At 38.3% G+C, this 15747-nt stretch overlaps 2 protein-coding genes across 2 annotated transcripts; one reads left to right on the top strand and one right to left on the bottom strand.

Annotated features, from left to right (window-relative positions):
* The first annotated feature begins 6857 nt into the window (after positions 1 to 6857).
* LOC133721562 (flowering time control protein FCA) lies at positions 6858 to 12657 on the top strand. Its single transcript, XM_062148213.1, has 15 exons — positions 6858 to 7264; positions 7458 to 7528; positions 7672 to 7750; positions 8114 to 8196; positions 8305 to 8356; positions 8622 to 8686; positions 8927 to 8981; positions 9406 to 9485; positions 9579 to 9643; positions 10242 to 10298; positions 10381 to 10684; positions 11138 to 11275; positions 11399 to 11530; positions 12026 to 12091; positions 12213 to 12657. The coding sequence occupies exons 3-14, from the start codon at positions 7717 to 7719 to the stop codon at positions 12086 to 12088; spliced, it is 1128 nt and encodes a 375-aa protein (XP_062004197.1). The 5' UTR covers positions 6858 to 7264; positions 7458 to 7528; positions 7672 to 7716; the 3' UTR covers positions 12089 to 12091; positions 12213 to 12657.
* Positions 12658 to 13552: 895 nt separating this feature from the next.
* LOC133721370 (WRKY transcription factor 23) lies at positions 13553 to 15062 on the bottom strand. The gene is made up of 3 exons (XM_062147959.1): positions 14586 to 15062; positions 14192 to 14347; positions 13553 to 14076 (listed from the first exon to the last, which is right to left on the bottom strand). The coding sequence occupies exons 1-3, from the start codon at positions 14984 to 14986 to the stop codon at positions 13695 to 13697; spliced, it is 939 nt and encodes a 312-aa protein (XP_062003943.1). The 5' UTR covers positions 14987 to 15062; the 3' UTR covers positions 13553 to 13694.
* Between the last annotated feature and the right edge of the window lie 685 nt (positions 15063 to 15747).

Consider the following 15747-nt stretch of genomic DNA (forward strand, 5'->3'; position numbering starts at 1 on the left):
CTAAATCGAGCTTCATTGGTGAAATCCTAGCCTCATCCTCACCGACGACGCCGTCCTTAGCTTTAGCTTCTTTAATGTCGTTACCAAATTCCGACTTCTCATCCGATTTGAAATCGTTGTTCATTACAGAGATCTCAATCACAAACAAGTTCGCAAAGAATTTTCTCTCTCTCTTTTTACTCGTCTTTATGGGTTATGGTGGTTGCTAAATTTCCTTTTGGGATTGGTTGTGATTGAATTGATGGGATGAAATTGGTTGGGATTCAATTTTTGGGTTCGATTTCTGAGGCTGGGTGTTCCACTAATGGGTTTGTTCCCTGTAAAATTTCATTAATTAATACTTGGGTATGAACGACCCATTGGAAGATGACGTGAGGCAGCTAGTAACAAACATTGAGAAGAGATTGATTATGAATGACCGAAGGCATACCATGGGTTCTCATTCATAATCAATGTTTCCTCATCAGTTAAGTTTGGTCTCTCTCTCTCCCTCTCTCTCTCTCTCTCTCTATCTCTCTCTCTTTTTCAGAAAATCAAATTAATTCCCTATCAAATTTCATTGAAACCCACTTGATTAGCTATTATGTGCATTGGTGCTGAGTGAAGTGAAACAAGAACAGAAGGAAGAAAGAGAGGGAGTCCATGAATGATGCCATCTTGCATATTGAAACAGACTCATCAGTTCCCAGTATATTAGTTTGCATATATCCAATATTTCTAGCAACTTTTCTCTTGTTTAGTCTCAGCCTGGGGACAGATTCGTAAAGAACAAAGGGGAGAGAGAGAGTGAGAGAGAGAGAGGCGTGAAGGAAGAGACGAATAGCTAGAGAAGAAAAAGAGAAGAAGACAAGTTAAAGCTTGTTTTAGACCGTTGGATTCATTATATCCACGTGTCATTGTCTAGTTAAAAGCTTAGGTAGGTCAGGTGATTAAGTTGCTGAGGAGAGGATCCTCTCCCTTTCATCTTCACTCTCCTACTATTTATGGGATCAAAAAATAGCAACAAAGCCATACTTTCACTTTTGTGAGCTTTGAAGTATAAGATAAGCAATGATGATCCGATGAGTGCCTGTAAATGAACTTGGTTATGTGCTGTGCTTTTTTAATTGTTGACTCAAAAACTTTCATCTTGCAAATATCTTCTAGCATCAAGTCAAGGCAATGTGCTGCTCAAGGAATTCAATAGAATTCTTCCTTTCATCCATAAGTATCTTGCGTTACATAATTAGAACTATTATCAGTGACAATTTGAACCACATTCTCCTCCCCAATTTCATTCATAGCTTCTTCTAATAAAGTCTGTAGTTTTTTTTTTTGGTATTGAAGACATCAAATTACTTTAATGACTACCTTTAGGGGTATCGCCAGAAAATTTAGAATAATTTCGTCAATCTAACCGTCAGTCATAATGGTGCATCTAAAAATTCCTAATTTTTTATATTCGTTTGTCATGTTTTTCACCTCAGCAACTTCTTCTTTCAAAATCCAAGGTCTCAACTCATAAGGAATTGGGGCTTCAAAATCAGGGCCTTAATTAAAAACTGCCTCCTTTTTTCCTTGATAATAAGAAATACTTACCGCATTGAATGGAATTCCATTAATATACTTATATACTACCACCACCCAATAACTCGACAAACATTTCAGTTTTTTTTTTTTTTTTTTTATACAAAATCTCATGTTACTTGCCGACATCAACAGTAACATGCTTGTCAGCAATAAAGTCCAAACACCATGGCGACTCCAACAAATCATCAAAGACATAAGGGAAATTGCAAAAAAATTTTGCTCAATTACTTTCACTCATATCCTAAGAGAAGCGAACTTTGCAGCGGACGCGTGTGCAAACATTGGCCACTCAATCCAAGGAGAGAAATTCTGGGAGTTGCATATTCCTCCAAGAATCACAAGAGCTACTCTATTTGATAATCTAGGCTCTGGTTGCCCTAGAGGCACCAGCTTGTAACCTTCTCTTGTTTCTTATAAAAAAAAAAATAAACAACAACAACAGTAACATGCTTGTCCATTGGTCGTCTAGGCCTAGCCAGTGGAACCATAGAACATGAACTTGAACCAGCCAAAGTTTGAATACTTCCATTTGCACAATTGTTAACTGCAAGAAGCCTATTATTTCCAGACTTTGGCTTCCATTAATTCTTCTCTACCTTTTTTCTTCTGTACCTTTTTGTATAAAGCTTTGATGCATTTCTTCTTTAAATTTGTTGGGACTTTAAGACACTTATAAACATTCATTATTGTGCATGTCGATTGCTCTTTGAACCTAGCAACACCTCTAATGATCCAATATATGATCACAACATGAACATAAGAATTAGAATCTTTTTATTATCCAAGGATTTTTTTTTTTTGAGAATGAAGGAAACATTTTATTCCATAAAATACGATTACAAATGGGTAGGGCTGTAAGTAGGCTCGATACAGCTCGTGTTCGACTCGTATTCGGCTCGATTTTAGCTCGTTCGACTCGTGCTCGTAAGATAAACGAGCCAAGCTTGAGCTCAATATTAAGCTCGACAAAAAAACGAGCCGAGCTTGAGCAAGGATATATTCGGCTCGTCTAGCTCGTGAGTAGCTCATATTTTCCTAGCTTGTTAAAACTCGGCTCGTTTGTTAAAGCTCAACTAATGAAAATTTATACTATAAAAATATAATATTTCTAATTTCTTTTTATTACATTCCTTTTCAATTTGAAGAGAATCTGAAAATTTAAATAAAATATATTACAATCAATAACAATATTTGTGCAACAATTAAATCAAACCTTAGCAACCACTATAAAAAGAAAAGAATTGAGATCGGGCAGCCATAAGGTTTTCACTTTTCAAAGTCAAAACGCATAGAACGATTCTTAGAATTTTGATACTGAAGCTATTTTTGCCATGGAGCCACAACTAGGTAAGCTACTCGTTTTTTTTTTTTTTTTTTTTGAAATTAATGGGCTTTGGAACCCAGTCAAGCTGGGAGGCTCATCCCCACGCCTATGTTATTATTAATAATATTTTGCCGCATCGGGGGGGGGGGGGGGGGGGACGTAATACCTATACCCCGAGCATGCATAGTTGCTTTACAAATATCCTCATAGAGAACATCCTGTAAGAAATCAGGAGCCTCAACTAAAGAAAGATCCACAACATGATCTAGACTAGCAAAGTGCGCTAATCTATTAGCTACACTATTTGCTTCACGATAAACATGTCGAATTCTAATATAATCAAAAGCTTGCATATAGTCTCTACAATCATCAAGAATTCGACTAACCTCTGAGTTATCCTCCGCTTGGCTATTCATGGCAGCAACAAGGATGGAACAATCACTCTCTATTTCCACCTCCTTCCAACCCTGATGAAGTGCTAAAAGCAATCCTGCTCTGCAGGCCTCAACTTCACTATGAAGAGCTGAACTCAAATGAGGGATCATTCTGGACCATGCTCCTTTGAAGTTGCCAGTATCATCACGGATTACAACCCCAATGCCACCTCTCCCATCAGAGCTCCGGTAAGCACCATCAATGTTTATTTTTAGTCTCCCCCTAGGAGGAAACATCCATTTTGGAGCAACCCCTCTAGTCTTCTTTGCTGGCACCTTTAGAGGATGAAGACGTTGATACTCAAAGAGCAAATGCATGGCCCAACTAACTGCATGCATGGGGTTGAACGTCCCCCCATCCCATACTAATCTATTTCTTTCTGACCAAATAGTCCAAAGTAGCATAAAAAACACATCAACTTGTTGCCTGGTGAGCATGTCTAGCATATCAAGAACCCAATTCTTAATAGACGTAGTTGCATGGCTTCTAGCACGTAGCCCTAGAGAACTATATAACCAGAAACATGCAATAACATTGCAATCTTTAAAAACATGCAAACTAGTTTCAGTCTCACATCTACAAAAAACACATACCTGGTCATCTAACTGCACCCTTCTGCTCAGGCTAGCTTTCGTCGGAATAATATTCTTTATAGATCATGGGTCTTTTCTATAGTTTTGTGATTATATGTATTAATTGATTTTACAAATTTGAATTATTATTTTAAATTTTCTTTCTATCTTTTTTATTTTTTAAATTTAAAGTCAAATGAGCCAAGCCAAGCCTATTCAAGCTTGAGCTCGTCCAATAAATCAAGCCGAGCCGAGCCTGGCTAGGGCCTAAGAAAAATATTCAAGTCGAGCCGAGCTTGAGCATGGAAAAAAATTTTCAAGCTTTAGCCCGGCTCGAGCTCGATAAAAAAACAAATGAGCCGAACATGATCACCTTGGTATTCGCTCCGGCTCGGCTCATTTACACCTCTACAAATGGGAACACCCGGTGGTGGACATAAATTCCCCACTCGCCTCCCTAAGAACACCCTCAGTTATGGGTTCGTCATCCACGATGACATCCATGAGCCAAACGGGCCCAACCCCTAACCAACCTAATCGCCCCACAACTCGGGCTACAACATAAGACCACTTCCGAGAGTCACGAGTAATCCATGCAGGCAACATTACAAACAACCACTTCCCCTTCATCAACACCATGTCCCAAACCAACCAGACCACGTGCAAGAGCAAGTGACAGCCATGTTGACAACAAGATAACATCGAGAGTAAAACATATAGCCCCCAGAAATAACGCCATATCCACGGCACTTCATCCATACTAACCCAGGAGACAAAGCACATCCTTATAGCCAACCTCATGAAGAAAGCTACTCCCTTCAACACCATGACCCAAAACCGCCAAACCATGTGCAGGAGCTTCTCCCCATTACTTTGACCACAAAAAAGTAAATTGAAATCCCGGGAATAACATGACACACCTACCATACCAAGACTCCAGAACCCTAGCTCGAAAGAGTAAGGACTTATTAAACTAAGCCAAAAACCTAAATCAAAACGCCTCACCACAAAAACAACAGAAAGAAAACAACGAGAAACTAAATAATTAGACATTAAAGACCACCAGCAAGGCCCCAAAGCAAAGGCCTGGCCCAACCACCACTCCCCCCATGGACCCAGCGCTAGAGCCCACCAAGCATGCTGCCAGCGTGCTATGCCGTCACCACGCAGCCGCGCCGCAACCAAACCACACCACACCGCCGCGCCGCAACACAGACCCCCCCAGAACCCAGCAGACGTATGAGACCGAAGTCCCAGCCGCTGCCCAGATCCCAGATGCCGCAATGACGCCATCACCCGTCGCCGGCAAGCCCCACCCCAGCGCTGCTCCACACCTGCCCTCATCCCCGATCCCAGAAGAACAGATCGAGATCGATCAGTCCGCTCCGAGATCCCGCCACCATTCTCCAACCCTGGACCAAACCGTTGCCACAGAACAACGCTGCTAGCCCGAATCACCATCCTCTCCAGGGCCGAAACGGAGCGGCAACAACGCCGGCGACGTTCGCCCGGGAGAGATCGCTCGAACTTTGCTCTGTTCCTTTTTCTCCGCACGTAGGGTTTCGCTCAAAACATGTTTTTTTTTTCCCATTTTCAAGAAAAATCTTTTGTCTAATGCGTTGCAAAGAGTCATATAGATATCTCAGTTCTTCATTTCCTGAATAAAAATTTAGTTAACCACCTAGAACCCACCTTATGGGGCAACATATATAACATAGTCATGTCATTTGATTTATAAATGGTTATGCCACATGACCACATCTGTTGTCACATAAGGTAGACTCTAGGTGCGTTTCAAAAAAAAAAAAAAAAGGTAAACTCTAGGTGGTACACCAAAAGATGATTCACTTAGAATTATTATATTCACAATCTAAAAATTTGCTGTCATAATCCATATTCCTCGCATACTTTTTAAATTATCCTCAATTTCTAACATATATCGGATAGGAAGGGACGCACAAATTTCTTGTAAAATAAAAAAGAAATTGTACTGTTTTCTTTGAGAAGTTTTATATACACATCCCCAATTACTTAATGCACACCACATATTATTTTTTGTCATCAAACTTCCATCTATACCCCTCATCATTAATAATAAATAAAAACAAAAACAAAGAAGAGTCCACAAAAATAAAGTAAGAATGCCCAATACCATTTGGTCTAGTGACATAATCTCCCATTCGTAAGTGGGAAGTTGTGAGTTCGACTCACGAAAGACTAGTTGTAGCATTTGAGTTGTTTATCTGATAAAAAAAAAATAATAATAAATAAAGTAAGAATTAAATGCTTTTATATATCAAAATATTAATTAAATATTTCTTATGGGTTAAATTTTCTCCTCGTCTTCATATTACAATTCATCTATTCAAGATCATATGTATAAAACCAAATTTGTTGAAACAAAGTGAAAGAAGTTATAAAACCATCAAATATATCTTAGATACATGAATACATCATGATCAATCACTTTATTTGCAAACCAACCACCATGACTCATTCTTTACCGATTTTAATATTGACAATGACTATATGGATCACGAAGATATTGACATACATTGAATAATTTAAAATCTTAGAGACATCAAGTTTTTCAACTTGAAAAACAACAAAGGTAATCTTTTAGCGATATATCAACTCATTTATCTGAGAAAGAAGAAAAACAATTAGTAATTACCATATTTATATGTGCCGAAATTAATTAGCAATTAATTCCACAATAAAGCAAAAAGAATGTATTAAATAAATATTTGTGATACATAGCCGACATATTTTTTTTCCTTATTTTTTTCTCATTTATTTATTTAATGAGGAGGGGTATAGATGAAAGTTTGATGAAAAAATGTTACAAAAAAATATAAGAGATGTGCATTAAGTAATTTGAAGGGGTGTATTTAAAATTTCTCGTTTTCTTTTGAGAAAAAAGAAAAAGAAAAAGAAAAAGAAAAAATCGTAGTTGGCGAGCAAAATAGAACCGCAGTCCCTAACCGACTCCTATTTGGTAAGTGGTGAATCGGCTGTGCTGCAACTCCTCTCGTGCTTCTGGTTATCGTTGCCTTCTTCTTCTTCCATCGCACCCAACTCTGCAAATTCCAGGGTTCAGCGTTAGAGTCTGGGAAGCTGGATTGGCACGGAGACCCACAGCAGCAGTCCCAGCACCATGGGACTTGCTCTTCCTCTTCTGCTTGGCCACCCCTCGATCCCCACCACAACCCTCATAACATTCCCCACCATCCTATTCCTCCTCACCAGCTCGACTACCATCCCCACCACCACGATCCCAACCACGCCAATGGCTTCGCCAATCCGGTCCCGTTTTCTGTACGCAAAAGGGCCTGGCAACACTCTAATCAAGGACTTCCTAGAGGTCTGCCTTTCCAATTTCTCTCTTTTAATTTTACTTTACTCCTGTTTGAACTTGAACTATGAATTGGTTGAGGCTGACAGTAATACTGTAATGTACATTTCTAGCTGAATTTCATTCTTTTTCTTTTTTTTAGTCATGGAATCTGAAACTGAAAACTTGTTTTGCAATTAACTTGGTTGTTTTTGTGTTTCAGATAACTTTGAAAACCCCAATCATGCTAAGCTTTATGTTGCACAAATTTCAAGAACAGCCACGGAGGACGTTGTGAGTCTTTGTTTCCCTAGACCTGTTAAAATGTGTTTAATGTTCATGTCCTGTGAGATTTCTCGATAATGGCTTTGGTATGATGCACGGCGCTTGTAACGGTTGATTCTGCGTAACAAGGTGCTGTTCTTTTTCAATGTCAGATTCGCTCCTTGTTTGGACAATTTGGAGACATAGTCGAGGTTGTAATGTTGAAGGATAAGCGGACTGGCTTCCAACAAGGTACCTCAATTGCCAATGGGAAAGGGAAGGGGAAAGGGGGTGGTTGTTAATGTGCAAAGTTCCTCAACGTTATATTTTTGGGGTTCTTTTTTGAACAGATGTTGAATTATAAAAGATAAGCTGTTAATTTAGGTTTTTGTTTCTGTCTTTGCTGGTTTCCTCGTTCGTTTTGGCACCAACTTGTGCAATGTTGATATGTCTGTTACTTTCTTCTCATATAAAAATGTCTGGTACTTGCTGGGTACCAACAGTACTATTTTTGTAGTGTGTAAGATCAAGTAAGAAAGCATATACCCAGCACTATTTTTGTAGTGTGTAAGATCAAGTAAGAAAGCATAAACAGATTTAGTGTTTCTCCTGCAGGAAATTGTTTCGTGAAGTATTCAACATTAGATGCAGCAGAGAGGGCTATCAGAGCTTTAAATAGTCAGCATTATTTTCCTGGGGTGAGCTAATCCTCTGCTAGATTGATTAATTGGTCCGTCCCACTCCCAGATGATGTCATCATATTAATGTAATTAATGATTTCTGTTTGTTGCATTGGATTTTTCCAGGAAGCAAACCCTGTCATAGTCAAATTTGCTGACGGGGAAAGGGAACGCCTTGGTAAGTTTCTAATGCTTTTGACTTTTGTTATATTGTTTGGGAGAAAAAAAAAACATTCCTTCTTCTTTTATGCTAAAGAAAAGAAAAATTGTATTTCTCACATATATTTGGACTTGAATAGTAATACTATTATGTGGGTTAAGTGTATTGCAATATTGCATGGTTGATGGATATAGGGGTGTATTCAGGACTAAAAGCACTTTTGCAGTACTCATAACATGCCTTTAGTATCTGATGCATTTTGTTTTCCATGTTCGTTTGGTAGGGGTACAAGACAGATTGTATGTTTGTGGCATTAACCTGGAAGCTTCAAATAAAGACATTGAGGAAGTACGGTCTACATTTGTTCTGTTTTGAAATTTGTTATTCCCCAGCTTAGCTAAATAGTTTATATATGTATGTATCACATATATGTATCATGTGTGTGCATATTGCTCGTTTATGTTTATACAACTTTCTTATTGATACTACCTGCATGGAATGAACAATGTTGTTCGTAACCCAATTTTAGTTATATACTTTGTCAACTCGTTCAAGGGCTTCTGATTCATATGGTGCTGTCCATGGCAGATATTTTCACCTTATGGTCTTGTTGAAGATATCTACATTTTGAAGCACAATCGTGGTACGTCCAAATTGTTGATACCTCTATCCTTAATAGTTTGAGTTCCATGTTATACAATGAGCACAGTGAAGAAATCTACGTTTTAGGTGCTTATCATACTTGTATTAGTGTTGGATTTTCGACCTAAAGTTGTCTAGGATATTGTTTGGCCTCATAAATACTGGAATTAATTACCGTGCTTAAAAATTCATAGAATAGATGTATAGAGGTGGATGGTATATCCAGTAGTATTATCTGTGTCAGCACATCAGTTGATGTCTCAAAATTTCAGCTGTTGCTATCCATTTATGAACAATGGCAGCTCTTGTTCTGTTTTATTGTTGCAGTGTATTTTGCAAAAACTAATGAATGATTCTTTATACCACATATTGCTAAGAGCATGTTTTTATTTTCTTAATGTGATTCATTACTTTGTTTTTTGAAGGATGCGGGTTTGTTAAATTTTCCAGTGGAGATATGGCTGTGCAAGCAATCAAAGCTTTAAATGGAACCTTTATTATGAGAGTAATGCTTTTCAATTGTTTTCTAATCTTTACCAATTATCTCATTGTACTTAGAAGATATATACATTTGATTCCTTTTTCAATATTACTTCAGGGTTGTGCTCAGCCATTGATTGTTCGTTTTGCGGATCCTAAGAAACCAAGGGAAATAGATCGAAGGTTGTTGTCACTGTAACTCTGGTGGACGTGGTTTGTGTATATAAAGGGAGCTTCTAATGTGAGATCCCTATATTAGGAAAGAAACTAATGCTTGTATGGCCCATCATGAATTGTTATCCAATGACCCGAACCGTTTATGTTATAGGCCCCATTTAAGTATAATCCTTACTAGATCATCAGCTGAACTAGGATATCTTTAGTCATCAAACTGTGATCAGATACCATAAATATTGTTGTTAAATTCTGAAATTTTATGATGACAATCAAAATGGCTTAGCAATTTGTGATTTAGTTGATTTTTTTTCCCTTCCCGTGTGTGTGTGTGTTCATATTTATTTACAAACTGGAACATACAGCCAAACAAATATGAATTCATGAACAGGCTTACCTGATAGTTTAATTCAGTGGTTGGGCTGTTGTGGTGACCATATAAACCTGATTCCCTAGTAACCCTTTTACATATATGGTTTTAAAGTAATAGAAACCCTGGCTGAAAAAGGCATGCAGTATTGATTAGCTGATAAAGTTTTAGAGGGAGTGTGGGTAGTTAATTCCAGAAAAGGAAAGTTTAAGTCTATAATTCTCTTCCTCTTTTCAGGGGTAATTATGTATTTAGCAATGCACCTGGTGGTCCGTACTCTCATGAACCAGTTAGGTACATTTCTGTCTTAGAAGATGCTACCCTTCTCATGATTTTCAGCTCTATATTTGATTGTTCATCGCTTTACTTGCTGCAGGGTAGTATCTGATCATAGTGATTCCATTGGAGGGCAAAATTTTCTAAATGCATCTTATCCTGTCCAACAAATTTCACAACCCCCTATTCCCTATTTGGCAAACCAGGAACCACAGGCTTCTACAGTGATGCAACCAACGTTTCCTCCATTAAGACCACCTTTACAGTTGTGCAGGATGCCTATACAACAAACACAGAATACACAAAGAAGTTCTCAGTCTTCTCAAGTAGCAGTCACGGAGATGCAGAAACAGCATCTGACACAATCATCTGGGCAAATTCTGGGGCAGCAACAGAGTTCTCAGGTTAGTAGCAACACTGATAAATAATTTCTTGAATTGCCAAATGGTTGATTGGAGTTGAGTACTTGCAAGGCAGTATCATGAACTTGTTTTGACAATTTGCCATGTGGCCACTGCTTGTGACACCCTTTATTTGGATGAATTGTTTTTATAAGAATTTTGTGAAACGATAAACTATCAAGCATGTTTGAGGGAGTAATAAAGGTGGCTTTGGCAAACCTTAAAACCTTATAATAGCGAAGCTCTTAGTCATCGCTGAAACATTTGCATTGGTGGATAGAAAATTGCTATGGATGTATGCTTGACTGTTCAGTGCAGACTGTGTAACTAACAATGATGTTGTCACGTTGTGACATGTACTATTTATTTTCTGCTGTGCTGTGATATTGGCGTCTGCGCCATTACGTTGTCGTTGGATGCTTTCTGTGGTCTCCTGAAACTGTGAGCAAACACCAGACATTTTCTAGCAATTCTACTTCAGCTGCTCTGCCTTCAAGTCATGAGATAACTGCTCCTCTAGAGTGTGACTGGAGTGAACATACCTGCCCTGATGGATACAAGTATTATTATAATTGTGAAACTTGTGAGAGCAGAGTATGTTTCAGCCTTTGACCATCTTTCTCATATGTTATATTGGTTTTTTAGTACTTAGAAGATGTGATTAATGTCTTACATAAGAGGCAACATATGATCACTGGCTATTTTTCTGATCTGCAGTGGGACAAACCTGAGGAGTTTGCTTTATTTGAGCAACAATTGCAGATGCAAACACAGCCGAATAATCCTTCTCATCATCTTCAATCCGTGTCATTGGTTCCTTCTACGCAAATAGTTTGTCAAAATCAGCAGGTACATAGTCAGACACATGCCTTCCATCAGATACTCCAACTTCAGAAACCATCCTTGTCTGCATTGTTTGCCTCATTTCAGCATATTATGATTTTATAAGGCGTTGGTTAAGGTGTCTGGTATTGTTGATTGACTAGTTTGGTGCATTGTCTATTCTATGTGACAGTTCACTCTTTACAATATACTGTCATGTCAATTTAGGTATTAAGAAAATTTAGCTCAAGTGTCTTCCCCATACGAAGTAGTAGCTGCACTACTATTGCCCAAGTAGAACTTGTATTTCACACTTAACTAGCTTTGAGTATAAAAATTCAATGGCATATCTTTGCTGTGAGCAGTTTTATTGATTGCATTTACTAATATTGTAGGAATGGAGAATGCCTGATTAGCACTTTTGGAAGAACCCTTGATAATGCAAAATGTAAATAGGGTCTATAAAGATGCTGTGATTTTGTATTACTCACATGAAATTGTTAATTAAATGTGATTTTGTAGGAACTGAATCAAGTACAATTGCAGTCTGAAACAAGTCCTGTTGTTGGCCCAACATGTGTTTGACAGGTATGATAATATAATTTACACTGTACAAATTACTGAGGCAATCACCAAAATGCATCTGCTTGGAAGTGACATTTTTAGTACTTCACTATGTTTAGTCATTCTTGTTTTGTTTTGTATGCAGAGTGGTCAACATAACACACCTGTTCCTGTCCTTAGGGGAAGACTGAGCCATCAGTTGGCTGTTGTTATAATTGCAAAATCCCGACATTATTGGTTCACTCCTGTCTTTTTACCCCTGAATTCTACTTCAATTGAAGAAAACTGAATGAGCTCGAATTCTGTACAACAAATGCTATTCTGCAGGGAGATGGTGCCTTTTCACTATATATTCTTATTGTGTCTTGTTTAGGTGTAGCTTAGAATAGTGGGTGAAGCTTTTACAAACGCTTGCAATCTATAGAAAGGTGGCCATGAATGCTTTGAGATGGAGGTCTTAATGCCATCCAATCAACTTGTTCCTGTAAGTCAGTTATATAATAAGTAGAGATGTATTAACTGCAGTATGCTGATCGAAATAACTGACAGTAGTCGGACAAAACTTTATTGACATGTTCTGTTAACTGCTATGTTCTCTCTGGGTTTTGATGTATACGACTTGGATGGAGTTCATATTCTGATACTTTTGTGAAGCAATAACCGTGAACATGCAGCCATTTAACAACCAGAGTTGAATCTTCCCAAACCCTTAATTTTGACTTCCACATATCGTTGTTCAAACTTCAAACCTCTTTGTTTTTTTTTTTTTTTTCCATTGGATTTTCTTTCGTTTGAGTGCTTCTCTCATGATGGCTCTGTCACTGGGTGAGGGTACACTAGTGTAGACACCACATGAATCCAGGTATATATTCCAGGTCGACCAAAGTACCACATGCCCAATGTGAAGGCGGTGCAACTTTGTTGCTAGTTATGTGCGGCAGATTCCAATGTATATATTCTGAAATCCCAACCGTTGTTCAAGTTCAGTGAATCAAAGAGGATGAATTCAATTCAATGGCGTGAAAAAGAAAACAAAGCATTTACTGAAGAGGCTCTAAATGGGTCGGCAGATATTTTTCTTGTAGCAGACGCAAGCATACATGTTTGAGATAGGGCATTGGATTTGCCACCCAATATCATAATAGCCTCGGAAAATCATGACTGAGCCCAGTACTTGGTACTCTCTCTCTCATACAAAAACACAATGAAATGAATGCCATATTCCTTCTACCACAAAACAAAGATATACGACAAACGAGGGGTCAGAAGAACTAAGGAACCTATTTTTGTATATCAACCTTTCCAGTCTCTAATTCCTTACATAGCCAAAACCCCACTCACTTCATTTTTCCACCTAAAATGAATTCCAGAAAGAAAAAAGAAAAAAGAAAAAGAAAAAGAAAAAAGGCTAGGATTTTATATAGAAATAAGAAACTAGCTATCCGGTATAGTAATACTTGCATTGGATTAAAAAGACCATCCATATCAAGCTCAACAACAAAATTATATATACCAGTACCATCTGCATCTCTTAAACAAAGTCAGCAAGCTAAATTAGTACATTAATAAAGTAGCAATAATGTGATGGGAATATCTGATCATGATAATCTACATTTCTATCTATCTACTACTCTTGCTTCAACATATTGGAGGGGACTATGTCTTGAAGAAGGCCATGGTCTGTCATCAAAGCTGAACCTCCTGCCGGGCTGCAAAACCACCTTTCGTTAAGAAAACTCCGGTTTGTACAATTTGGTGTCGAGAAACCCAAATTGCAGCCTTGATTATCCACAAATGGCCGCAGTCCTTGTTGCTGTTGATACTGGGAGAATAGGGTTCTTGGCATGCTAATGCTATTCGGTGCAGTAGTTGGAGGAGGAGGCAACATAAGAGGACTTAGGTGAGTATGTTGGCCTTCATAGGTCGTCACAACGATGCCTGGATCGTTGACGCATCGCTCGACACGCTTCTTCACATTACATGAGGCACTGGTGCACCGATAGTAGCTCCTAATTTAACAGATTCGACCAGTTCCAAATTAATTAGTAATTAATGAAATCTTGCTTGAATGTTCATTATAGCAATAAAGTTGCAGTGTGAAAGGGTTTAAAACTTTAAATATACCTGGGGAAAGGGCTGTTTTTGACGGCTTTTTGGCCGTACTTTCTCCATCTGTATCCATCTTCCAGATGATCAACCTCACTCTTTGTCATGAAAGCGAATCTAGGCTCTCTTAGTTTCTTCTCAGTTGTCTTCTTCCTCTTCTGATTCGCTTTCAACCTTTCATATCATCAATCCCCATCAATAAACTTAAACACAACAAATCACCAGGCAACCTTTTATTTCATGAGCTAGTTTTCTTTGTATACAAAATCCTAATTTTCATCAATTTTGGAATCAGTGCTCTAAAACCCAAAATGAGAAAAAAAAACCCATCTTTTTCTTGATCTGTAATGAAATGGGTCTCTCTCAAATAGTCAAATGCAAACTAAAAGCAAGAAAAGAACTAAAAACTCACCCTTTCTTGGGCTCTGGTTGGTCATGACCATCATCTTCTTCTTGTTGGTCTGCAGCAGCTTTATTATCAGTATGTGGTTCCTCGTTCACAGCTTCACTTGAAGCGGATGAAATGGATGAGGAGTTTGGTGTTGAAGGATTGAAAGAGTACTCTTTCGCCATATCAATGGAAGTAGTCGGCAGTACTTGTGGTGTAGTGATCTGTGGCAAGTCAAAGAGGGAATTAGCAGGACAAAAGTCCTGGATACCCAAAAGCTCCACAAACCCTAACGAGTCCTTCTGATCGCCTTGAGAGAAATCAAACATGCCTGGAAATGGGTAGCTATAATCAGCTGTAGTTTGTGAAAATGATGAGGATCTAGTATTGCCCTCCATTTTTATCAAATGATCCTTCTTCTCCATAGCTCACTCTCAGTCTAGAGAGAGAAAGTGGGTATATTTTTCTTAGAGAGAGTGAGAGAGAGAGAGAGAGGGATAGACTAGGGTAGGGTTGATCTGGTTTATAAGGTTTGAGAAAGACTGCGACTATGAGAGGGGGAATGGGTTGGGCCTCGCTCAAAGATTGACCGGCAATTGCAGGTCAAGGGTTTTCTCTTGTTGTACGGCGTGGACTGAATTGAATGCATGTTTCCGACAAAGTGGTCGACGCTTTCACACTGTGCAAATTTGACCGGTTTAATACTTCAAACGGTTTAAAATGTGAACGGAGCTGCATGAGTGACGTCCTTCTTACGCCTTCAAAATAAACCCTACTGAGAAGACTTGTAGTGTAGTTGAATTCTCCACGAGATCGATATTCCTCTTCTTCTTCTTCCATCTTCAATCTTCAATCCTCTTTTTTTTTTTTTAAACAAATAGAAGGTTAGAGGGAAATGACGATTACAAATTGTGTGTGACTGAAGGTAGCACGTACTCAAATCATCAAGAAGAAACAATCTGTGCAGTTTTTCGATTCAAACTACTGAATTTTACAAGGCAATCAGCAAATATATTTCCATCATCAGTTGAAACTCTAGATCATCTTCATCATTTTCTTTATAGGTCAAAGAGACCCATATTAATATAATTGGTATGCTTAGCATGATCAAGGGTCTTGTATCCTTGATCATGGAGTTATAATTAACTAATTTAGAACGATGGTGATGGTGTTAATTATGTATTAC

The sequence above is a fragment of the Rosa rugosa genome, chromosome 7 (assembly GCF_958449725.1).
Source record: "Rosa rugosa chromosome 7, drRosRugo1.1, whole genome shotgun sequence".
Lineage (NCBI taxonomy): Eukaryota > Viridiplantae > Streptophyta > Magnoliopsida > Rosales > Rosaceae > Rosa > Rosa rugosa.